This window comes from Odocoileus virginianus, chromosome 15 (assembly GCF_023699985.2).
Source record: "Odocoileus virginianus isolate 20LAN1187 ecotype Illinois chromosome 15, Ovbor_1.2, whole genome shotgun sequence".
NCBI classification, from domain to species: Eukaryota; Metazoa; Chordata; class Mammalia; order Artiodactyla; family Cervidae; genus Odocoileus; species Odocoileus virginianus.
In genome coordinates, this window is record NC_069688.1 from 65,220,251 (window position 1) to 65,246,468 (window position 26,218).

The window sequence follows — 26,218 nt, forward strand, 5'->3', positions numbered from 1 at the left end:
TTCTCTTGGGTGGTAAAGGCTGATACGTAAACTGAGGAAAGATAACCTTTTCGGACTTCCAAATGCTGGAGAAAAACAAGCCCCTGATTTGCGGATGGTGCAAAGGTGACTTAAAGCAGCAAGGCCTGCCGTCCACCTAGCTGATTTCTCTCGGGGGACTGTTCTGAGAATCATTCAGATGCAAGAAGGGGCAAAGGAGGGGTGATGTTAGTGTGTCCCCGGGACGCGTCTGCCATGCAGTGTCGCTGTGTCCAGAGCAAGCACTGCAGAGACACTGCCGTCCCATCCTCTCTCCCACGGAGGATGGACAGACACAGCACCTCCCCAGACTCTGGTTTGGTGTGCTTGCTTGTTTTTAAATGCTTCCGGTTTAGCCAATTCCCCATGAGATGAGAAGCAAAAGGAAAAAGAGAGTTTACCATTTCATGGTCACCAAACACATTCAGCTAGTGCTCAAGTCTGCCCATCAGACACTCGGCCATTCGCAAGAGACCTCAACATTCCGGAGACTCCAGAGGCGAGCCCTTCCGATCGCGGGGTTAGAGGAGCAGCAGGGGATTTAGGCAAAACGAGTTTCCATCCAGGGGTCATACGGCACGCATTTCCTCCTTCAAATGTTAGAGGTGGACGCAAGCTAAGTTTTCACTGACCAGCCATACTTTAGTCTGACTTTAGAAGATTGAGCCTGAGGTTATTAAAAGGATGGGAAGGAGAGGGGGCAAATTTCCCTGCTTTTCAGGATACTTTGCCGTCTGAAGGTAGTAACTAGCCAGCCAAAGCTCTGCCTCCGGGCCTGAAGAGCAGCCGAACCAAGAGTCACGGAGAGAAGCACAGAAGGTCAAAGGTTACGCCAAAAACCAAAAGCAAGCATGTTTTCAGAACATTCACCATTACGCTTTGAAACCAGGAGTGATACACCACTGCCTGGAGCTACACGCCCCACGTGTGGTCATCTCATTTAATAACCTTTGCGAATCATCCTGAAAAAAGTATACTCAGATATCAGGCGAAGAAAGCGCAAACGTCGGCTGTACTGGAGCAGACGACATGCTGCCAGATTGAATCAGTCTGATTGAATTTCAGACGCAAGGTATGTTCCCAATAGACGTAAAAGACAGCATGTTACTGATTTCAACAATAATCTTTCAGCCAGCATAGTCTTTGTATGCTCAATAAAGACAAGTGAGAAATATATATTATGAGGTAGATAAACCAATTCTGTCTACCACACACACAAAATGAGGTTTTTCTGGCTTTGGCTTCATGTTTGAAAAGTATAAACTGTTTTGTGTTTCTCTCAGTAAAAAATAAGATTTCTAGAACCAAATGAGAATTAGTTGAAATCTGAAAATACCCCTTTCCTCTTAAGGGAAGAAAGTGATAAAGTTCTCAGGTTATCGTAACAGAAGGTACATTCCAACATCTCATCATAAATGTTTTACCCCGTGGATATATGAGAATATCCCAGTTATAAGAAGCATTAATACTAAAAAGAATATAGCAAGAATCCTTCTAACTCTCAATTCAGAAATACTCAGGAAAAAAAGATTTATATGTTTATGAGAATCCTAAACCTAGAACCATCATTACAGCTAATTAAAGCATCCTGTATTATGCTTTATTTATCACTGCTCAGTACTTTAAAAAAACTTTTAATTCATTTCTCAATGAAAACACACACACACTTTCAAGTAAGTAATTATAACTTAACTATGTATATGAGAAATCCAGAGATGTTTGTGGATAAAGAACATTCACTGCTGAGCCTTATAACTTTTAAGGAAATGAAAATTATAACAGTTATACCTTCTGTGTATTGTTAAAAAGTCACCTTTTGACATAAAGAAAACGTTCTGTGCGGTTTGAACATGGCTGTTAATGGATCACTTTGCTTATCTCCCGTACTACAGGAGAGTTTAATGGTTCTCTGGTCTGGGAGTCAGAAGTTACATTTCCAAGTATACTTACCAGCCAAGCAACTGGAGCAGCCCTCCTAAAGTACCAGCCTCTTGCTTTTTAAGGAATGGCTATACCCATCTCTGTTTGCCTCTGTTACAGTCTTTTAGGGATACTATTATCCAAGCAAAAGCGAACCTTTAAATAGGGCACATGGAACTGCTTAGGGCTTGGTGTGTGTTTTTTTTTAACATCTTAAAAAAATGCGGCTCCTTTTGTTCACTTCAGATTAATCTCAAAGAAAATCATCCTAAGGATAAAACGGCCATGCTTGCTCTGGCAAGAATAAGTTCTGTGTTTCATGTATGCAGATGTTTGTCTCGTTTTATCATTTGTGTTTCATAATCATGTGCAGCGGTTAAACATCAAAGGAATAGGAAAAAGAACATCGAACTTACATGACTTCAATGATTTAAGGCAAACTAAGAATGGTTTCACATAGCCGCTAGTTTCCAGAGCTTAGAGAAATCACCACTGAACTGATGCTAAAGCATTCAGAAGTATTTATGGTTCTCAGTATTTACTGCCTTTGTTTAAACATCCTGCATTTTGATCAAAAATACTTAAGCCAAGACGTACTTATCTGTATTTCCTTAGTCATTCTTATGCTGAACATGAGAAACTTAATTATAGCCAACAGTGCTGCCGTTGGCTATCTGAGAACAGGAGGTATTTTCCATCGTCGAAGAGTTTGTGAAATAATTTCTCATCCAAAATCAAGTTTTATTATGTTGATGTAGACCTCAGCACCCCAGGAAGAAAGAGTGGTGGAAAACATTTAAAATATTAAAAGATTTAGATTCGCAAATCCCAGCACATTTTTAAATGATCTATGCTGAAGTACTGGGGAAATTTCCATCACTTGATAAAAGAGCAACATAATAAAATCTCACCATGCCTTTTCCACCTCCAGAATTTGAAGTTCTCCAGCATACTACCTTACAAACTGACCTACTACGGTTCCCGAGTGTTTGCTATAAGGGTGTCACACTGCTTTACTAAACAGATTCATTCAATAGTGTTTTTCTTGCAATTAAGAATTTGTTTCACCTTAGGGGGTGAGGGATACGTTCATAGTCTTGATCCTGGTGATGCTCTCACAGGTATATACCTATGCCAAGATTCATCAAACAAAAAGTGCCCAGTGCTACAATGTGTTCCAGGTCACCTGCACCTGCGAAGGCTACTGAGCTGACCTAGCCTCTCTGACCCGCACTGCCTTTCTAAGGGAGTTGAAACTCAGTCGCACGGCCTTGCACTGCAGGTTGCATCTCTAGATTCTTTTCCACTCCTATCCCGGTGACGGCAAAGGCCAGCCCTTCCCGGTCCTTCGTCTTCTGACTGATGCCTGCAGGACTGGAACCTATGAACACCAAGTGGCTGGAATGTATGAACACCAAGCTGGAAGATAGGAACACCCTCCTATGAACACCAAGTTTAGGATATGCTTGCATAACAAATCAATCTGAAATGAAGTTCCTGTAAGAAAAACAGGTATGTTTAAGATTCTTTTAAATGTTTTCACTCTTGTAGTTCTTTGACTCTGTATCTACCGTACACACACCAACACGCTAAGAGACTTTGTGCAAATCCTGAAATCAGGTCAGTAGACGAGGCGGCCCAGGGACATAGGCTCTCAGGCAGAAGATAAGCTACTAACCTCAGGGCCAAAGGGGCCATACTTGTGTCCAGAGAAATCAGGCTGTTCGGAATAGAAGGCATATACTGAAGGCCTACGGGAAAATTGGAAGGTTCAGAATCTCCCCCAAACCACACACAACAAAGAACATCACTTATCCCTACACATCACCAAAACATCCTTGCAAATCGAGTTAACCACCCAACCACTGTTAGTCTTACCATGAAAAAAGTCTCTTTCTTTTTTTTTTTTTTTCTGTTGTTTTCTATTATTTCCACATCCACCACCCTCTACACCACCCCCACTGTGGCAACTACCCGGTTACTACCTTCAGAAATAAAAACTCACGAGGAAAATCTGAATGCAAACTCAGGTCTTTGATCCCTAAAATAATAGAACCCAGTGAGAGTTCACGGGGCCATGCAATCTGCAGCCTGAAAGAACAGCTCCACTCAAGTGAAAATAATCAGTCTTTTGGGTTGGGAGTTTGGGATTAGCGGATGCAAGCTATTATCTATTGAATGGACAAGCAATCCTTACTGCTTATATAGGACTGTTTATATGTACACCACGGGGAACTACAGTCAACATCCTGTGACAAACCATAATGGAAACGAACATGAAAAAGAATGTGTGTATATACACACACATATAAAATGTGTACCTGAGTCACTGTGTTATGCAGTAAAGCTAACACACTGTGAATCAACTACACGTCGATAAAATAAAACCTTTCCACAAGTCAGTCTTCGTGCTTTCCCAGTTCTTGGGATGCTGCTGGTTTATTCACCAAAGCCAAGAAAGAACTCGCTCGAGCTCTGCTGTGGTGACCAGGATTAGCACCTGGAGTAACCCGCGTAACTGAGCTGTCCTCAGCCACCTGCATGCACTGTGCCCTGAACCCCTCTTAGGGAGGTCGCGTTTAAGGCGTAAACTGCAGAACCAGCAACAGCGGCGGGCCTTGGCTGTGCCCCTGCTGCACCGCCCATGGCGGTGTTCGCCCAGCTCCACCCCGAAACAGAAACGCACTCACGCAGGGAGCGAGCCGGGGAGGGGGCAGATACCTTTCGTGGTCCGGCAGGGTCAGCCACTGCAGGATGGTCAGTATCCTCCGCTCGTGAGGGATCACCCTGTGGGGCAGCAACCAGCAAGCGTGAGGTCAGGAGGCACCGCTACGGACTGCAGCCTGCCGAGCGCCTGCTCCTGCACCCGGGCCAGCGGCTCTCTACTTACCACATCTGTTTCCACTTCACTGAGCAAAAGGTCCCTTTTCCAATTAGTGTTTAAATGTCCATTTCTATTTGCAACAGGTCATGTTGCTCAGCCTCGGCCGCAGAAGACAAGACTGGAAACTGATTCACAGTCAAGTGAAGAATCTGCCTTGCTCACAGAGGCCTGGCCGCAGACGAAAAGGACGCCGGCCTCGGAACCCTTGCTATCGAGGGGGTAAAGCCGTTAGCTGTGGCCGCAGAGGGGCCGGGGCTCGTATCCCGGGTCTGCCTTCGGCTAGCGTGGCCTCTCTTGACCTCCAGGCTTCTTTGACCTCTCAGCCTCAGTTTCCTCACCAGTCAAATAAAGACAGCGGTAACACATGCTGCACAGCTCGGCTGCGAGGATGGATGAGGCAGGATGGGCAAAAGGCATGCACAGTGCTCGGCACACAGTAAGCGCTAAAAATGCTCTTATTTTCATTAACAAGCAAGATTAGTCACCATGCTATCTCAAAATAGCTATATGACTTAAGAAACATTGTTGAATCTGAAACTTTAAGTTCCTCATCTATAAAATAAGGGGTTAGGAAAGGTATTCGGGAAATTCTCTTCTAGCTCTATAAAAAATCTATCAAGAATAGGCACATATAATTATGAGACTGACGAAAAGGGTATAATCTTCATCCACAATGACTTTGTGTTTAAGTCTCATGCCTCTGTTGAAATATAATTACCCTCAGTCTGGCACTCGTTTCAAGAGCCCTCGGCTAGCATGATAGCACTGTATCGTGGGCTGACTTAGTTACATTATGATGCTCACAAGCTGAGTGATGTCTTTATGGGGAATTTTGCTTATTCTTTCCTAAAAAGAAGCATAACATACTTTTCTGCTCCCTCATCCAAGATCAGACATTGGAGCGTGTTTACAATAAATTTAAACTGAAGCCCAAATTTAACTGTGGATAGTAAAAATGATTGTGGCCAAGAGTGAACCTTAATGTAAACTGGTCTCTGGGTGACAGTGATGTGTCCATGGAGGTTCCTCATTTGTGACCAGGGTACCACTCTGGTGGGGGATGTTGGTGCTGGGGGAGGCTGTGCCCGTGTGGGATGCAGATGGAGGTATTGGGTTGGACAAAAAAATTGTTCAGGTTTTCCCCTAAGATATTACGGAAAAACCCGAATGAACTTTTGGGCCAAGTCAATATATGGGAAATCTTTGCTCCCACTGTTCAGTTTTACTGTGAACTTAAAACTACTCTAAAAAATTAGCTATTAAAAATGTATCATGGGATACTGGGTGAGCCATTTCAGCTTTCAGTCTTGGTAGACACGAGCATGGGCTAGCCAGGGGAAAGACAGAACTTCAGAGTCACGGCTAGCGTTGGCAGCTCCACTCAGCAACCTCCCCCAGAATCTGCCCCCTCCCGCCTCCATCAACACCACCCTTCCCCGAGAGACGCTGGGTCTGCCATTCCACTCTCTGACCACTTCTCTGTCTAGAACTATCCTACCAGCCCAACAAAATCATGTTTGCCATAAAACAAGTTCTCATTTACACAAATTCCAATGCTACTAAATAAGCGTGATCTTGTTTATTATATCCTATAATTGAACTAGAAGTAGGCAAAGCCAAGCCGGGTTAATCGCTTGAGGTATTTAATTCCTCAGCCTTAGAAATCCCCTGTATCTGAACAAAATAATTACATATTTTGAATTCTTTCCTAACTTAAAAGAAAAGCGAGTATCGTGGTCTTTTCATTGTGCCTTACTTCACTACCTACCTACAAGCTGCTTTATTTGACGTAATTGGTGTTAAGTCACAAAGATGGATTCTGAAGGACTCAGTTGATGCTAATAGAAAAATACAGATTAACAGAATTTGTTTCAAGCTCAGACTGCTCACCCTTTACATGCCTTCTTTAGACGGGGTACTTGACAAGTAGGGGAAGAAACATCAGCTCTGAGGTTTACACTGGTGATGTGACTTTGGCAAGCTACTTAACCTGCTGTTGCTCTATAAAATGAGCTGTCTTACAAGGTGGTTGTAAGGATTAAAGCACTCGAGGCGTGTCTGGCACATTGAAAACTGTGGGCTTCTATCGTTATGGACTGGATTCGTGTGTGTGTCAGTCGCTTGGTCGTGTCCAACTCTGTGCGACCCCGTGGACTGCAGCCCGCCAGGCTCCTCTGTCCGTGGAGTTCTCCAGGCAAGAACCCTGGAGTGGGCTGCCATTTCCCTTCTCCAGGGGACCTTCCCGACCCAGGGATCGAACCCGGGTCTCCTGCACTGCAGGCGGATTCCTTACATCTGAGCCACCAGGGAAGCTCTGGATTCACGGGCCCAGAGAAATGATACGCTCACTCATGAAATATCTGTTAAAGCACATTACATTCAAGGCATTTGTGTGAATATAGTAAGGATACAAGACGTTCCTACCAAAAAAAAAACCCAATACGGAAGAGCTGCCATTCTCTGCTTGGAGAGAGAAGCAGGCGATCATCCTTCTCTGGGCGAGGGCATGCGTGTGGTAAGAGCGTGAGATGAGCAGGTGGGGGCCTGAGTATCCACTGAAACCATAACCTTAGCCACAACACTTTACCTGTCTAAGCCTTGGCATTCTGATCACAGATGTGAGGAGTCACACAGAATGGTCTCCGAGTTTCCCTGCAGATCTAAGACTGCCTTTATGAAAAAGCCTCAGAGACTAGAAAAGACACGGCCCCTAGCCATGAATGTTTAAAATCTGATGCAGACACAGTACAAACAGATCTGACAAAGGAAGAGTGTACTCCAAACAGAAAGGGATTCATGCGGTTGTCTCACCATTACCAGTTGATACAGGGTTTCTCATGCGACCAAGCACATTAGACATGTTACAAGAAGAAAAGGAAATAGGAAAAAAAAAAAAAGGAAAATGAACTAGATGAGGTATTCAGTGTTAAAGGGGAACAAATTACCTTAGGTCATACATAGATAGCCGTTGTCTGGCCATTGTTGAGACATAATGTGAATAAGAAAACAAGTACCATTTGTTGGCTATTCTCTATGTACTAAGTGCCCTCCTAAGGACTCTAAGCAAGTTAATTCATTCTATCTTCATGACTCCCTAGGGTCAAGACACTATCACTCCCATTTAAAGACGAAGACATTGATTTGTCAAGCGATTAAAACATTTGTCCAAGGTCAGCAACCTGCTGAGCACCAGAGTTGGGACTGGAATCAATCCGACTCCCATACATAAAGGGAAGCACTGCTCTGAGCATGAGTCAATGGTAAAGAACGTAACGGAGACACAGCTGAGCGTGATTCTGAAACGAAATACTATCATTTGAAAAGCAAGGCTAATTCTGGGTTGCAGAATGGAACCAGGTTAAAAAGATGACTTTCAAAGTCCAAGTCTATGGTTTGAATCTGCTTAAATTTGAAAATTTTCAGTATGGATGATATGTAGATTTCCTTGACATATATTCCAGTAAATACCTGGAAGTGTGACCTTTTTTTTAAGTTCTAAAGACTTTTTTTTTTTTAAAGAAAGAAAGAAAATGAATCCAAGTCACTTCCAGGATACAGAGATAAAGGAAGAATAGTCTGAGAAGCAAAGCAAAACTACAGACGTCTTTGGAGCACACAAAAGCTACCTTCTTGTAAGGTCTGAAATGGGTGGAGAAAGTCACCATTCAGAACCAGAACACTAAGCCTTTTCAATGAAGCGCTGCAGCAGTTTCGGGGGGTAAGGGTGAGGACTGAGTATTAATTATACTGTTGGTGCCTCTCCGTTCTGCCAGCCAAGTATGTTGTGGAGAAGAAGAAATCACTTCTAAAAGCATCAAGGACAGCCAAGGGTTAAAAAGTGTTATGCATAAGATTAAGCTGGTAAATCAACATGTCACTTCTACCATGCACATTTTCTCAGCCAAGAAGATCTCTTTTTAAAAAGGGGAGCGGGAGACTCTTAAGGGACACTGTCTGTCTTAGCTTCAAATCACCAAACCCAATTTCAATTTAGCACTTCAAATCTGAAAAAGCTACCTTTCTTCCTGAATTTTGAGAATATAGATGGTACCATTCTGGATTAATCTGAACCTGTGATTGCTCTCAGCACTCTACTATTACAGAATAGTCAGATTTTTGTTACGGCATAAGAGGCAAATATGGAAACAGCTTTAGGTGGTTTAAAAAAAAAAAACAAGATGGAAAGAACGTCTCAGTGGGAACAAAATTCCCATGAAAGTTGAAACAGATTCTTTCTCTTACTAAGGAACCTCAAACATAATCAACATGTTGACACTTTTATTAGGTAAGTTTCATCTTAAGACTGTTTCATGAACATTAACTACCAATCCGCCCCATCACCTCTGTGGGGAAGAGAAGCAGTTTCTTTTCTCTTATTAAGGAAACCCTGGAGCTCAGTAGGAAAATGAGGGGGAAACAGAGAGTTCCTCTTGGTCTCCTGTCTGAAGTGTCCAGTCTCTGGACTACTACATCAGCTGTTCAACAACACATTTGATTTTTAAAGCTGTGAACCAAAATAAATATAGAATGTTGTAATACATTTATAGAAAATGATAACTCAAATCACAGCGATAAATAGTTTGAGAAATATACATTCCCTAGGTGCCAACTTACCAAAAATCTACAAACAGGAACAGAAGACTCTAAAGGATGACTAGACGTAGAAGAGAAAAATCTTCCTTCCATTCCATTAAGAAAAGGTGAGGGGAGAGAGAGAGAGATGGGGGAGGGAAAGAGAATCGAGATGGAAAAAGAGAGAGAGGATCCGCCCCAAAATACCTGGAGGGTTATCTTGAGTTAGAAGGTACTAACATTTACATTTAAATGAAATCAAATTGAATGAGTGTGTCTTAAACTAAGTCATAACTGTAATTTTACAAACAGTGACAAAATAGAGGTAACTTACACAGGCCAGAAGAATGTCCCAGCGTTCACCCCTTGCTTCGTGGCTGTAATCCATAGCTAATGAGGAAAATATAAGAGGCTTAGAACATGTTTTGACTTTTGGTCAAAGAAGAAAAAGGTTTTAAAATATATTAGCTCAGACATCTTAAACTTTACCCATACCCTACCATAAATCTCCCAATATTTGCAACTTTTTTTTTCACATCTGGAAGTCAGAATTATTCTTTCCATAAAAGTTATTCAATACATTCTCTGCAAAAGCTTTCAAGCTCTGCTATGATTATAGTGGCTTTAAAAAAAGCAACCCTTATTTCATCTCAAGAGTCTCTTCTGTACCTGTCCCTTCTGATCATCGTTTTGAACATTTCACTTTTATGGCAGAATTCTGCTCATCAAAGGACCTCAAGTGACCGTATGTTTCCTTGACTGTTGAAAGCCTAGAGAGAACCCCAGTTTGGCACACAGATGCCCAGATTGCGGAACCCAGCTTTGCCTTATTTTATACTCAAAGAGGTGAATGAAATAGGGCTGGGGAGAAGATTATTTTTTATCCTGGATTTCTGCTTGCACCTTTTACTTAGCCTTTTAGTAAATGGAACTTTAGGAGTGAGTTCCTAGGGTAAGTTAGGTGACCCAAGCATGTCATTAAGTCTTCTAAAATATTCTTTTCAGGGACTTCCTTGGTGGTCCAGTGGTAAAGATTCTGCAACTCCGCAGCAGGGGGCGTGGGTTTGATCCCTGGTCTGGGAACTAAGATCCCACATACTCCATGGTGTGGCCAAAAATATGTAGGTACATGGATAGAGTGTATATAACACATACAAATATGTAGATAGATAGAGTATACACAATACATACAAATATGTAGATAGAGCGTATATATAATACGTACAATATGTAGATAGATAGTGTATATATAATGCATACAAATATGTAGATAGTGTACATATAATACATACAAATATGTAGATAGAGTGTATATATAATATGTACAATATGTAGATAGAGTGTATATATAATACATACAAATATGTAGACTGTATATATAATATGTACAATATGTAGATAGATAGAGTGTATATATATAATACATATGAATATGTAGATAGAGTGTATATATAATACGTACAATATGTAGATAGATAGATAGAGTGTATTTATATATAATACATATGAATATATAGATAGAGTGTATATATAATATGTACAATATGTAGATAGATAGATAGAGTGTATATATAATACATACAAATATGTATACACATACATAGTACCTGGGCTTCCCAGGCGGCACAGTGGTAAAGAACCTGTCTGCCAATGCAGGGGACACAGAGACATGGGTTCGATCTCTGCATCAGGAAGATCCCCTGGAGAGGAGGGCATGGCAACCCACTCCAGTGCTCTTGCCTGGAGAATCCCATGGACAGAGGAGCCTGGCAGGTTACCGTCCGTAGGGTTTCAAAGAGTCGGACACAACTAAGTGACTCAGCACACACGTGTACACAATATATATCTATATATGTATGTGTATATATGCTTTCTAGCTCATGCTGTGGGGGAGAGAAGTTATGGCAGTTAAGAACCTGACCGTGGGGACTAGTTACTTGGATTTTATGCTTTGCCTCTGTCACTTACCAGCCATGTGATCCTCCAGGAAGCTAAGGCCTCTACATTTCTTTAAAGTGTAGATAATATTACCTAGCACATGGGATTGTTCTAAGCTGTAATGAATTAACATGTGTAAAGTCCTTACAAACATTTGGTAAACCTGGATCAATTTTCATCTTAATTATTACACAAGAATGGATATGAATATAATCGAGTTATTTCAGGTCACTGAAAACAACTTAGGACGGCCTGTGTCCCGCTGGACAGAAGTCTGGGAGAAGAAACCCCTTCACTTGAGGAGGCAGGAAAAAGAAGTGTGGTTTGGCTTTTCACAAGACCCCAAACAAAAACGGTCCAGGAACTGCGATCCCCCTCCTTTCTGGTTTCAACGTCTCCACATTCTGACAGTGTTTTATTTACTCCAGTTAAAACTTTTGTTTTGGGGGGAAAGGGGCAATTTGGAGGTGTGGGGCATGCAGAAGTTGGGCCACAGTTTCAGGAAGGCCAGGAACGCCTGGCCGAGGAGAATCACGCGAGGACTCCCAGGCCCTGGGGGAGCACCGCAGACCCCCAGCTCCCGCAGCAGAGCAGCCGCAGCTGGCGAGCGAGGGGCAGGTAGGGGCAGACACGCGCTTAGACTCCGGGAGGCCCAAGCTGCCGGCAGGCATCGTCAGCAAGAAAGAAGGGCCGTCCTCGTCCCGCAGGGATGGACCACAAGGTCAGGACCTCAGGCCGCGCTGAGCAGCACCCAGGGGGTTGGTCCGAAGCACCCGTCGGACACACTGAAGCGACTTAGCACGCACGCATCTTCCACTCTACAGGCCAACTCCAGCTTATCCCCAGGCCAATGAGGACTCAAGGGGGTCCTCATTCACTCATTCACCATTCATCCTCGTGCCAGCGCCTCCACGAGCAGGAAGATGACCTCAAACTGAGTGCTGGACATCCTGTAGGTGCCTCAAAACTACCTCGGATTCCAGACAGGTCTGTTTCTGATATTGCGCTCAGTGGTGTCCGACTCTTTGTGACCCCACGGACTATAGCCGCCAGGCTCCACTGTCCGTGGGATCCTCCAGGCAGGAACACTGGAGTGGGCTGCTGTGCCTTGCTGCGAGGGATCTTCCTGGCCCAGGGATCAAACCCATGTCTCTTGTCTTTCCTACCTTGGTAGGCGGATTCTTTACCACGAGCACTATCTGGGAAGCCTTTTTTTCTTATAATAAGTGATCTTTTTGCATACTTATTTTCATTTCAGAGACATAAGCTTAATGCATCATAGTCAAGCAACTTCCTAAAAAATCTGGTGCCTTATTTCCAAGGAGGTTGTATTAAGCAATATTTGGTAGACATGAAGTGTAAGATAAATCTGGGGTTTTCTAATGGAATTTTTTTTTAAAATACAGTTTTGTTAAGAGATGACCCTACACTTTCAGAAGCTATCTTGTGGGATACATGCTGAGGTTGGCATTATCTGAGCAACAGAAAGCCCTATGAGTAACTTTTAGCTTCCTAACCCTCGGGGGAAAGATCACCAAAGGAGTCTTCACAATGGTATAAAAAACGGGAACTGGGAGGGATGACAGATGTGTGTTAAAATTATCCTGGTGGCAAAATCAGGATTGTTGGTTCTGTATACTTTTCTGTACTTAAAATTTTTGCAGTGACAACATCTCGGTAATTAGAGAAAAAGAAATTAACCAATTGTTAAAAAAAAAAAACAATGACAATGTGAACTACGAAGACAAATTAAAGGTAAAATTTTTTCTTTCTTTCTTCATTTCTTTCAAGAGAAGTGATTTCTCCCTGCTCCTGGTAAAAGTCATGTTGGCCATATTTTCTAAAAGAAAATTGGGAGACTGACCAGAAAAATGCAAAAAGTGAACAAATAAGAGAGAATACTTGAAATTTAGAAAAAAAGTTTTTTAAGTCTCAAAGGAAAGAATCCTAGCAGTAATGAAGCTGGTCTGTCAAAGATCTGGCCAACAGTATGAGACTGAATGCATAAAGTTTCTGAAGTTAAATCAGATCATGAACAGCTATAAAAGTTCCTTTGCAAGTTATACGTATATATTATATTTCAGAACCCTGAAGTTAAATCTAGTAATTACAGAGGAAAAAAAGTGCAGTAAAATGTTGGTCCAAAGGAAGATACATGAAAAGGAGCCTCCTGAGCTATAAAAGTGGGGGGAGAGTCACAAAACAGACATCATAAAACTAATTTCTCATTAATTCAGAGAAATGGAAATCATAATTTTTCATTTCCCACTGGGAATCTGAAAGTAATATACATTTCCTCAGAGATGAGTCAAACCACACAGCTTGAAAAAAAATTAGCTAAGAAGACACCCAGTTTGGCCTTCTGACCTTTAATCCGAGTATTTCTTCTTTTACTTTGCTTTATCTAGAGGCACAGTTTTCAACATTTGTGTCCTAGAGGCTACGTTTTGAAAAGGGAATAAATGGGAATATAAATATTGTACCTTCTTGATATGTTATTGGAATTTAAAAAAAAAACTTTCCCGCTGGGACCAGGAGCATTTAAATGCAAAATCTAACACTTTCTCAAATTCAGTAGAATATGCAGCTGTGGAAGAAGGGAAGGTGTTTTCAAAAGGAAAATAAGCAAAAAAAAATTTTTGAAAACTATGAACTGCTATTGTAGTCTTCCTAGTAGTTCTCTGCAGGGAAACAATTTTTTTTGCATTCCAAAGCACAGAAGTAGAAGAAATGGAATTCTGAGAGACCAGAGGAATGGCAGGGCCCTAGTATCAACGGGAGTAAATCAGTCACTGAGACTCAAGTGTCAGAACAGGGCTTCCCTGGTGGCCGGGTGAATAAGCATCCACCTGCCAACGCAGGAGACATAGGTTTGATCCCCAGTGCAGGAAGATTCCACGTGCCGAGGGGCAGCTAAGCCCGTGCGCCGCAACTACTGAGCCTGAGAGGCTCGCTCTGCAAGAGAGAGAGAGGCCACCACGAGGGGAAGCCGGGTGCGGCCCAGAAGCGTCCCCACGGCTCACAGCGAGAGAAAGCCGGACGCAGCAAGAAGACCCCGTGCAGCCAAAACAAATTAAGTTTTATATGAGGGCTGGGGATGCCGTGGCAGAGATCGTGAGCCAGTGCGGCACTCCCCAGGGGATGAGGGCCAGAGAAAGTGAGTGATGAGATTCAGGAAGAAGTATAGACGCCTTAGACGGAGGTGCAGAGCAAGCTCAGGCCTGGTAAACAGGATGCCTAGATGAGTCAGGCAGCGGGTTGGGTCCTGAGGATAGAGAGAAATGATCAAGTCTCTGCCCTCATGGGCTCCATAGACTAAACCAAATATCTGAGTAATTTCAAATGATGTTGTCATAATCATGATAGAAATAATACAAAAACCCAAAACAGGGTCCCTGAGCTTATTAAGAGCTGAGGAAGCTTAGTGAAAGCTTCTTGGGAATGGATATTTCAAATGAAATTTAAAAGAGAGACGAGCATAGTAGGCAAGGGGTTGGGGAGCAGGGTCTGTTCTAAGTACACTATGATACAGCAAAAAGAGAGAGAATACAGATTTATAGCATAGATGGAAAAGAAGCAACAGAATAAAGAAAAGGTAGCTTTCCTGGGGAAAAAAAAAGTCACCTGTTAGCAACATAATAAAATAGAGAGGTAAGCCAAGACTAGCGCCATCAAGGCAATCCCTTTGGCCTGGAAGTTTACGCCTATTCTAAGGTCCTTCTTTTCTTTGCTGTCTCTTTCTTGAACTTGCCATCTATCTTGCATTCTTGAAAAAAAGTGGAAGTGTTAGTTGTTCAGTCGTGTCCAACTTTTTGTGACCCTGTGGACTGTAGCCTGCCAGGCTCCTCTGTTCATGGCATTCCCCAGGCAAGGGTACTGTTGTGGGTAGCTGTGACCATCTTCAGGGGATCTTCCCGACCCAGGGACGCAATCCGCATCTCCTACACTGCAGGCAGATTCTTTACTGTCTGAGCCTCCAGAGAAACATCATTATGCTGCAGTAATTCACGAGGATGGTCTCAGGACCAACTTATTGCGTTACCAAAACTAGGCAAAAACCACTGTAGGCCCAGCAACTTGAGGAGTAATAAGAACACAACGAACTAGCAAATAAAACAAGAAAGAAGCAGACTCACAGATATAAAGAACAAACTAGAGCCTGGACACCGCTGGTGGGGGGGGGGGGGGGGGGGGGTAACGGTGGAAAACCGGAGGAAAAGAGGGATTATGGGATTATATGAAGTCATGTGTGTGAAACTTGTGAGCACTGTAAAGCGGGATTTACGGAATCTTGTTTTCAATTCAAAAATTGAAAAAAAAAGAATGCGTCCTCTCGCCTTAGAAGTGCTTCCCTCCAGAAACTGGCTTCAGGGGACTTGCACCATCGTGGGGGCCGACCTCATCTCTCAACTCTCCACACTGAGGGCCCCTTGGAGTCGCGATGACTCTCTGCCTCACTGAGTCCAGCTTTAAACCAAACAGGGAGTTTTCCCCACCAAGACATCTCAGTATTAGAAACAGCAGGATGAGAGCAGAGAGATTTTTCAAAGAAACAAACGCACTTACGGCACTCCATTAAGACTACGGAACATACTTTTGTCATGAGAAAAAAGTAAATAGCTTCAAAACAACAATATAAAAAGGAATCCCATTATAATACATGTAGGAGGAATACGGGGTTTTACAGCGAGTGGCAACTTTTAATAGTGCATTCTGAAGATTAACAAATGAAAAGCAGACTCACCTTGACGGAAGTCTCTGTATCAGAGTGTTAGTAATGAAATTAAAATGTAGAAACTGTTTTTGAAAGTCTCATGGGGTGATTCACATTTTCAGATGGACACTGCAAGCACCTCATGGCATACATTAGATTTCTTTCTTTTTTTTTTTTTTTTTTTTATACATTAGATTTCAAACTAGAAATAGAGCAGTTCTTATTTCCCATTTAATCTAATGTACACATTATTTGCCAAGTGCCTTTCATGGTTCAATCACTCAGTTAAAATAAGTTGAGTTTGATTTAACTGCCTAAGATTTTCATAAATATTTTCTCTACTCCAATTTTTTCACTGGTGAGTTCATGAAATATATAAGCCTCAGAGAGGATGGTATAAATGCTTTGCAGTATTTATTAAGGCTTCTATTTTCTTATAGTATTTTCGGTTTCTTATACTGTAGTTTCTTATAGTTCCTGTCCATATCGTCTTCTTACATGCCAGATTTCAATAAACGTGTTTTCAAGTTATATCCAGTATGCTCCTTGGAATGCTTTTGGTGGCCTCTTGTTCAAGAAGACAGACAGAAACACAAATCGGTTTCACTGCAAATCCTGGTTTGGCACTAGGGAATCACTAAACTTCGTGAAATGTGTCGACTTGGAGAGCAAGTGAGGAAACAATGGAACAGAGTTAAAACGGAGACTTCACTTCATGGAGCAGGTTCACAGCTTTCCCTCTGCTCTGTTCCTGCAGAAGCTAATGAATACTTAGCCTCATTTTCTGAGTCACACCAACCCAGAGGAAGCCTAATGTCCACACTGGATGGAAGTTGATCCAATCTGATAAAATGATTATTCATCTCTATATCCTCTGTGGTTCTTCAAGCCAAGTTTGCTTCCACGACAGAATTAATATAAAAAAACAACTAGCCACAGCTTGACAGAACTCTAACTTCAGTCATTTTATTTATACCTAAAATAGTCCTCTATTATAAACTTGGTTTGGGAAATCCATCCTGGAAACAGATTTCACTTTGCTTACAACACAGTGCATCATAGACTCCTGGGAGTCCAGCCTGAATAAGGACAGCAGAATCAGAACCCCTACGAGAAAGAAACGCTACTACCAACGTACAAGAAGCCTTCCAACCCTTTTAAAAAATAAAAACCCTATTTAACCTTGCACACTGGTTTATTATGCAATATTAAAGATCAGTCCTGGGTGTTCATTGGAAGGACTGATGTTGAAGCTAAAACTCCAATACTTCGGCCACCTCATGCAAAGAGCTGACTCATTTGAAAAGACCCTGATGCTGGGAAAGATTAAAGGCAGGAGGAGAAGGGGATGACAGAGGATGAGATGGTTGGATGGCATCACCAACTCGATAGACATGGGTTTGGGTGGACTCCGGGAGTTGGTGATGGACGGGGAGGCCTGGCGTGCTGTGGTTCATGGGGTTGCAAAGAGTCGGACACAACTGAGCGACTGAACTGAATGCATATTTTACCATAGATGACTTTTACTCAAAGACAATATTTTTTTTTCTTACTTTACATTCTCCATTTAACCCTTAGACTGCAGCAGACATCACCAGGTGGGAGCTCATTTCGGGATGGTGGGAGCTCATTTCGGGATGGTGGACTCGTGGATGTATGTGGACCCTGTCTACTCTTCCTGCCACGGCAGTCGGCACAAAAGTCTCCCAGCCTCAGTCCTGCCCAGAGTTCCCCCGTGGCCCCACACGGAGCCTGGTGGGCTACAGTCCATGGGTTCACAAAGAGTAGGACACAACTCAGCGACTAAACAGTTAACAACAATATGCATATACATATTATATGCACATATATTGTGTACACACACACACACACACACACACATATATATATACACAATACCAAAACACAGAAACATTGCCAAGTATGAAGAAATTAAATGTATCTTTTTCACAGGTAACAAATTTGGAAATGAAGCGTTTCAATGCACAGAAAAACACACATAAATGCAAAACTCACCGGTTGACCTCCCCACCACCTATGGTTAAATTTCTCTCGCCCTCGAAGATTGAAATGTGCATCAAATACAGGATCATACATGGAATTACCAACAATTCCATGTGATTCTGGATACAGCCCCTTTGTGGAAAAGCAAATTTATTGTCAAAATAATCCACATGTAATAATAGTTCTATCATAAATTTTATCATAGAAGGTTTTATAACAATATGTAATTTCCAATTTTATATGATATATATAACTTTTACATGTCTGTCAGAGGAAACATGACTATTATCTATACACTAGTTGTAAGCCATTGTGAAACTTGACATGATTATAAGAAATTTAACATTGAAGTTTTTTTTAACTGTTGCAATTTAATAAGATGACAACAATTTTTATTACAATAAATTAAACTATAGATTGAAATTTACTTATGTGTCTCCAAAGAAGCTTCTATTTCTAAATACACTATTCCTTTTTCCTTGGTTCTATTTCTACTCCAAGGCAAAAAGAAATAAACAAAATAAATAAATTATATTTTTTAAAGAAGAAACCGAGGTAGAATTTATGAGCAGCTGAAAATTAAAACATAGCAGCTCCAAAGTCAATGCTTTTATTTGAAAACTCAGAAACTAAAGAATAGATCCTGTGGTATCTGAGAGGTTGGACGAATATATTCAGACAGAATTGCACCTGGGGAAAAAAAGGGTTTTAAAGTTGCAATGAAGTTCAGTCATTGACAAAGTTGTAAAGGGCATTTACTATGACAATTGATAAAGGTAAGATGAAAAACAGAAAGATTTTCTCTTAACACTAAGGAACATGGTTTTAAAATTTCCCTTTAAGTCATTTCAGGATGAAATCAGCCCTTTGAATCTACACCATTTGAAAGAATACTTACAGTGGCCAAAGTGTATAAGTTAGGGAAAGTTTTTGTTGGGTACACAGGCCTCATGTAGGGAGAGTGAGTGCCACAAGACCCTGGAGACAGAATTCAGGTATTAGAGCAAGAAAAACAACAGGAAACCCTCCCCGGGGAGACCCATTCTACGCACAAAGACACGGGCTCTCTTCACTCTTGAATTTCAAATGGGAAGGCCGTGTGCCCAGACATCTCAGAACCGACAGCTGAGGGTTACTGGGCGGGTCGCAGATCACAGACAGGAACACAGGACAAGAATGACTTACTCAGCTTTTCAATGTTAGGCATGACCTTGCTGCCTTTCTTCATGTACGATGCGCGGAAACCGTCCACAGAGAAGATGATCAGTGGAGGGCGAACAAACCTTAAACGGTAACACGATAAACTTCAGACAGATAACGTCACAGAGTTGGCACTGTGCTTAGTCCTTCTTAGCAGAAGAACCGAGAATTTCTAAAGCAAACCTTCAGTTAGGGTATCTCTACGAGCCTGGGCTTTCAGCCACATGACATTTGTGGGAACTTCAGTGCAGAGTGAAATGACCCGGGAAGGAGCGGGACTCCAGGCTCCCCTCACTGTGCTCTCTCCACGGGCTGCCTCTGGCATTGCAAACGAGGCTTTTCACATTGTAAAAAGCTGTTATACTGAGTTGCCTCTGGTGTGAATTCTCCCATTTGCTACCTGAAAAACTATTCATTCTTTAAAATCCAGCTCAAGATCTCCTCTTTCATAGCAATGGTTGATGCTTCAGAATTCCTTTAAGATAATAATACCTCTTTCATATTAATATATATCACTTTATATATAATATAAATCCTATTAATATATATTAATAATTTATTAATCATATAATAAATACATATTGAATTAATAAATGCATATTATATTTTAATATATTACATTATATTATAATGCTATATTAACATATTTATCTTCTTCATTAGTTTCAAAGCACAGTTCGTGTCTTATTCATCTTTCTATTTTATGGACCTATTGTAGGGCTTCAATAATTTACCAAATACAGAAGGAAGGGAGGAAGGAAAATGAAATTAATAAGCAGTAGCAATCATATCACTAGACTAGACACCAAAAATTCTAAGTTTAATTACAAAATGATTGTGAAAATAATTAAAACTGTTGAAGATCTCTAAAACTTAATCAATAAAGAACTAGACTATCCATCTAACGAGGGCAGGACTGATGAACTAGGCTCTTTGTTAGAGTCTAAAGTTCCAGTTGTTCGATCAAATCTGAGAATGCTAAACTTTGTGGAAAACTGTGTTTAATGGTTTGCAGACTATTCCTCAAGCACAAGCTTGCATTTATTTGAAGACACATAACAAATGAGTCTGACTCTTGCAACCCCATGGACCATGGCCTGCCAGGCTCCTCTGTCCATGGATTCTCCCGGCAAAAACACTGTAGTGGGTTGCTGTTCCCGTCTCCAGGGGATCTTCCCAACCCAGGAGTTAAATCCTCGTCTCCTGTGTCTTCTGCATTGCAGGCAAATACTTTACTACTGAGTCATGCGGGAAGCCCATATTTAAAATGAGTCACATACTAAGTACTTAGAATAATTCTATGAGTTCATTACTATCATCACTGTTATCATTTAATGATTTTACCACTTGGACTGCTTTCTCTTCCAAAAATAACCAAACACATTTTAAACATTCAGACACTACTGTCATCCCATTCTAATAGCCCAAATAAGTTCAAGTAGCTCATGAAAGTTAAAAAGGAGACAAAAATAAAAATATCTAAACTCTTGGATCTTGTGTCCCAGGCTGTGCTACCTAAAACAAAAAGACGTTCAGTCACATACACTCATGAAAACACGTTTGTAGAACATCTTATTTTCTGCCAGGCACTTTAAGGGTCCATGGATTTGCGGCATTTCCTGGAAGGCATCATAAGCCCCCTATGCTGGTCCCACTTCAGCTGTGGGGTGTCACTAGGTCTGGCTGGACCCCAGCAAAGCAGTGCAGTGGCGGTTTGCCAACTTCCTGCAGCATCTGGTAGGAGTTACCATCTTGGATATTTTCAAGAAGCTCTGGAGTCCTCCCTCCAGCCACCCCACCACCACGGCCGCCACCAAAAAAAAAAGCCAAAGGAGCACTTCAGGAAAAAAACACAGAAAAACCAAATCGCTGCCAGAAATGTTTCTCTTCCCCTTCAGTATTATTATTATTGTCATTTCTAAAATCTTCAGCTGAGGTGAGATACAGAGGATATTGTTTCCAATATGTGCAGAGGCGATAGGAGAAAAGTTTTTAAAAAACATTTCTTTTATTTTTTAAATTTTTTATTGAGCTCTAATTCACATCTCATACAATTCATTTGTTTTACTTGTATGACTCAATGATTTTGGGTATTTTTACAGAGTTGTGTAACTATCACCACAGACATAGAGTTGATTTTTTGTTTTTTCTCGTTACACCATTTGGCATGTGAGATCTTAGTAGCCAGACCAGGGATTGGACCTGCACCCCCTATGGTGGGTGCCTGAAGGTCTTAACCACTGGACTGCCAGGGAAATCCCAGTAGAAGAAAATTTTTAAAAAAAGAAATTCTCCCTTCAAGATGTACATTCCAGCTTCTGAATGGAAAATTACACAGAAGTACTCATAAATTTGCCCATGTAAGAGGACATTGTTTTAAACCTTTTACCCATCCATAGCTTGTGATATTTTATCAACACATATATAAAATGGCATAATATTCATAAAATGCACTCACCCTGCAGGACATTCTGGGGTCTTTATTTCCTCACAGTCATCATCTACCCAATGAGACTCTCCTGTAAGGAAAAATGGGTAGACTATTGGGTGAATTGAATTATAAATGTCATCTAGAGCATTGAAGAGTATAATTGCAGAACCTGTGTCCTGTTAAATACTTGTTGTTTATGGAACGCCATCTAAAAAGACCTTCAGAAATAAAGTCTAGAGTCTGTTTTGGCTTGACTACGCTACACCCATACGTGATGCGAGAGCCTAGGTTTAATAACCCCAAGTGGTGTTTACTTGAGCGTTCCGTGTCTAAATGGCTTGTAGATAAAAACACCAGTGGCGTCAGGGAACAAAATTCTATGTTTGTTTCCCTCCAGAAATAAACTGTTTGGTCATTAGACGGAACATTTTTTCCTATGCCACCAAACATCTCAAAGCCATAGAAAACATGATACAACTTCCCTTTAGCTGGGGAAAAATGTTTGGACTCCTTGGAGATGACAGATGGAAGACGGCCATAGAGCGGTTCTTCGCCAGTGGTATACGTACAACCCTCGCACTAAGGAATCTAAACCAATGCTATCTTTCATTTTTATGTTCCAGCAAGATCTGAGAGCATAAACCTATGCCATTCTTGAGTCACTTCATCTGGAGAAGAGGGCAGGAACAGAGATGCAGAGAAAGAGAAGGAACTTGTGGACACGGGGCAGGGCGGGGCGGGGCGTGAGGAGGGGACACACGTGTACACGCAGCTGATTCACGCTGCCGCACGCAGAGATCCACACAGCATTGTAAAGCAATTACACTCCACCTGGAAACTCACTCACTCACTAAGACCCTAAAAGAGAGAGACTAAAAAAGAGCTTAGATTTAAAAATGAAGCTTACTCTGGAGAAAACGAAAATTACCAAAAAGCATGTGCTTTAAATTTTCCTAAAACAAACAAAGCATATATCTGAAATGTAAGTAACACTTGTGACCAAGACTTTGAAGAAACTGCTCCCAAGTAAAGAGCGCTGGACATCTCCCTGGTCAGGACGAATCTAACTAGTGCCCACTGTGTCACGGCCACGCCCCTTAAAACGGAGCAGCTCTATGAACATGTGATAACCCAGGGGCCACACACGAGCCACAGGCAAGTCCCACAACTAGAATTTTAAACCAGCAAAAGCCAGTGTTTCACAATTCAATAACCAATGATACCTAGAACTTTATTTTCTCTTCTAATAGCCTTTGTGGATTATTGGTAGATTTACCAGGGAAATAAAAGGGAAAAGAAAAGAAAATTCTCAACCAATTTTGTGTTTTATCAATAGCGACAACAATCATTTGGGTAGGAGAAATTTTCAAGCTCAGCATTCAGGTAGGATGTGTTGCCGTAACTAAACACTACACATATTTCAGAACTGACCTGTTCTTCCCCTAAAATATTTGAACGGAAACTCTACATAAATGTTCCATGTCACAGCTAGGAAAAGGTCTTCATTTAAACACTGAAAAGTGACCTGTAAACTTTACACAAAGGTCCTGGGATCCTTTCATTAACTTGGCTAAGCGGTTGCCAGGGTGACAAACTCCTTAAAGACAGAAACGGAATCTTTTATACATTTGGCAGTCCATTGACAAGTATTTACTATTGGAAAAAAACCATCACATTCGACAATCCACCTCACCAAGTCAGCACGCACAGATACATGGCTCTGGGGCGTAATGAGAGCTACGGTTTAGGCCCCCTCCTCTTCAGCAGCAGTGCTCCCATCCTGGGGCTCGAGTGGTGAAGAGCCCGCTGCCAATGCAGGAGGCGTAAGAGACGGAGTGTTGATCCCTGGGTGGGGAAGATCCCCTGGAGGAGGGCATGGCCACCCACGCCAGGATTCCTGCCTGGAGAATCCCATGGACGGAGGTGCCTGGGGGGCTACAGTCCAGAGGGTCGCACAGAGTCGGACACGACTGAGGGACTCAGTATGCTCACACTCCCACCCGAGGCTGGTGTTGGGCCGAGGCTCACCGCTGACAGCCGGTGGGCACAGAGCCGTGCCCCCAGCTGCAGACGTAAGAGCTCTGAGGCTCACCCTCCGGAGCCCGAGGAGGGCACAGCCAGGGGACCCGAGCCCCGAGCCACAGCCTCGCTCACCTGCCCCTCCCCACACCCCTCCTCCCTCAGGCGGTCCTGCAGAGACCTTCCCCGAGAGTTCGCTGGACAGCACTCCCATCTCAGGCTCTGCTTCTGGGAAACCTGACCAAGACAGGAACTCTTTCAGAAACCTCTTCACGATTCAGTTCCGTTCAGTTCAGTCGCTCAGTCGTGTCCGACTCTTTGCGACCTCATGAACCGCAGCACGCCAGGCCTCCCTGTCCATCATCAACTCCCGGAGTTGACTCAAACTCATGTCCATCGAGTCAGTGATGCCATCCAGCCATCTCATCCCCTGTCGTCCCCTTCTCCTCCTGCCCCCAATCCTTCCCAGCATCAGGGTCTTTTCCAAGGAGTCAACTCTTCGCATGAGGTGGCCAAAATACTGGAGTTTCAGCTTCAACATCAGTCCTTCCAATGAACACCCAGGACTGATTTCCTTAGGATGGACTGGTTGGATCTCCTTGCAGTCCAAGGGACTCTCAAGAGTCTTCTCCAGCACCACAGTTCAAAAGCATCAATTCTTCAGCGCTCAGCTTTCTTCACCGTCCAACTCTCACATCCATACATGACTGCTTCTGCTGCTGCTAATTTGCTTCAGTCGTGTCCGACTCTGTGCGACCCCATAGACGGCAGTCCACTAGGCTCCTCTGCCCCTGGGAGTCTCCAGGCAAGAACGCTGGAGTGGGTTGCCATTTCCTTCTCCAGTTCGTGAAAGTGAAAAGTGAAAGCGCAGTCCCTCAGTCATCCCCAACTCTTCCCGACCCCATGGACTGCAGCCCACCAGGCTCCTCCATCCATGGGATTTTCCAGGCAAGAGTACTGGAGTGGGGTGCTATTGCCTTCTCTGGCATACATGACTATGGGTCCCTAATTATGGAATTTGGGATAATTTCCTTGCTATTTCAGACCAGCAAAGTGCAGACTGGCCAATCTGAGAAAGAAGCCTGAGAAACGAAAAACACAGCTCACTCCCGCCAAGCCCATATCCAAGGTGTCACAGCCACAACAGCAAGGTCTCCTGGAACGTCTCCCACTTTCCCTCCTTTAAAGCTTCCGCCAGCAGAGAAAGCACGCACCTTTGCAAACCACTTGGTAGTTAGTGCAGCAGTCTCCCCTGGCCAAGCAGTCCTCTGAGCAGTGACAGGCATGGTCTTCGTTTCTTACTTCTCCGCATCTGTCCTTGGTACACTCCCAGCCGCCAGCTGAAATCGGCACAACAGAACACTTTTCACTGCAGCGCAGAAACCAAATAAAAGAGGCCACAATTGCTTACAACACTTGCCAAGAAAAAGAGCTAAAGTCCCACATCATTTAATCTGCTTGTGAAATTAGAGTTGGCCTGAGGCCTAAATGATATCTGGCATACTTACAAATAGGATGGATTTTTAGCTTTTCAAATCGGAATACAAAGTCCAATGGCATTGGGCTCCTTTGGAAAAATGGAACCCTTAACCACTTGTGAACTGTCCTAAAAGACCAATAAAATGTATGGTGTATAAAGTTTGTGAGAGTGACATTTCCCCAGGTGGTGCTAGTGGTGACAAACACGCCTGCCAATGCAGGAGATGTAAGAGAAATGGGTTTGATCCCAGGGTCAGGAAGATCCCCTGGAGGAAGGCACGGCTACCCAGTCCAGCATTCTCGCCTGGAGAATCCCAGCACAGAGGGGTCTGGCAGTTACAGTCCCTGGGTCACAGACTCAGACACAACTGAAGCGACTCAGCACACACCACTGTACAGCTAGCTGGCCAGAGCTGGGCTCTTTTGTTTTCCAAAGCAGTTTTACTTAAACCTGAATCGACTTGACTTAAATACAAAGGATAGTGCAACTAAATGGCCTCTACCTGATATAAGATGCACCAGAGGTTAAAGTTATTGGAAGAGTGTGTGTGTGTTAGTTGCTCAGTCATGTCTGATACTTTGCGACCGCATGGACTGTAGCCCACCAGGCTCCTCTGTCCATGGGATTCTCTAGGCAGGAACACTGGAGTGGGTTGCCATTCCCTTCTCCAGGGGGTCTTTCTGACTCAGGGATCGAACCTAGGTTTCCTGCATTGCAGGCAGATTCTTCACCATCTGAGCCACCAGGGAAGCCGTGAAAAGTATAAAGCCATACTAAAAACGTTCAGTTCTGAGTGTAGACCAACCTGTGGCCCTACCTACAATTACAGGTCAAAATACCTAGTTTCAAGGAGGTCAGTTGCTAGGTTACAGATTTCTATCTGAGCATACTTGATTAGAAGCTCACAACTCTTTTCCACCAAGAAAATACCTTCAGAAAAGTAATATCTTCGTTTTAAAGAGAGTGCTGGACTTCACGCGTGACTTCTCATCCACTGGACTGTAAGCTCCACGGCAGGGAAGTCCCATCTCTCCTTTC

General features: G+C 42.7%; 1 protein-coding gene across 10 annotated transcripts in view; it reads right to left on the reverse strand.

The window, feature by feature from the left end:
• The window catches only part of ENPP2 (ectonucleotide pyrophosphatase/phosphodiesterase 2), a 131,612-nt gene that overhangs the window by 47,546 nt on the left and 57,848 nt on the right, over positions 1 to 26,218 (reverse strand). For all 10 annotated transcript variants that reach the window (XM_020872104.2, XM_020872106.2, XM_070477472.1 and 7 more), the window contains 8 exons: positions 24,915 to 25,040; positions 21,709 to 21,769; positions 19,236 to 19,333; positions 18,949 to 19,028; positions 18,063 to 18,182; positions 9,729 to 9,784; positions 4,660 to 4,725; positions 3,617 to 3,689 (listed from right to left, as the gene is read on the reverse strand). In XM_020872104.2, coding sequence (XP_020727763.1) covers positions 3,617 to 3,689; positions 4,660 to 4,725; positions 9,729 to 9,784; positions 18,063 to 18,182; positions 18,949 to 19,028; positions 19,236 to 19,333; positions 21,709 to 21,769; positions 24,915 to 25,040 — 680 coding nt within the window. The remainder of the gene's footprint in view (positions 1 to 3,616; positions 3,690 to 4,659; positions 4,726 to 9,728; positions 9,785 to 18,062; positions 18,183 to 18,948; positions 19,029 to 19,235; positions 19,334 to 21,708; positions 21,770 to 24,914; positions 25,041 to 26,218) is intronic.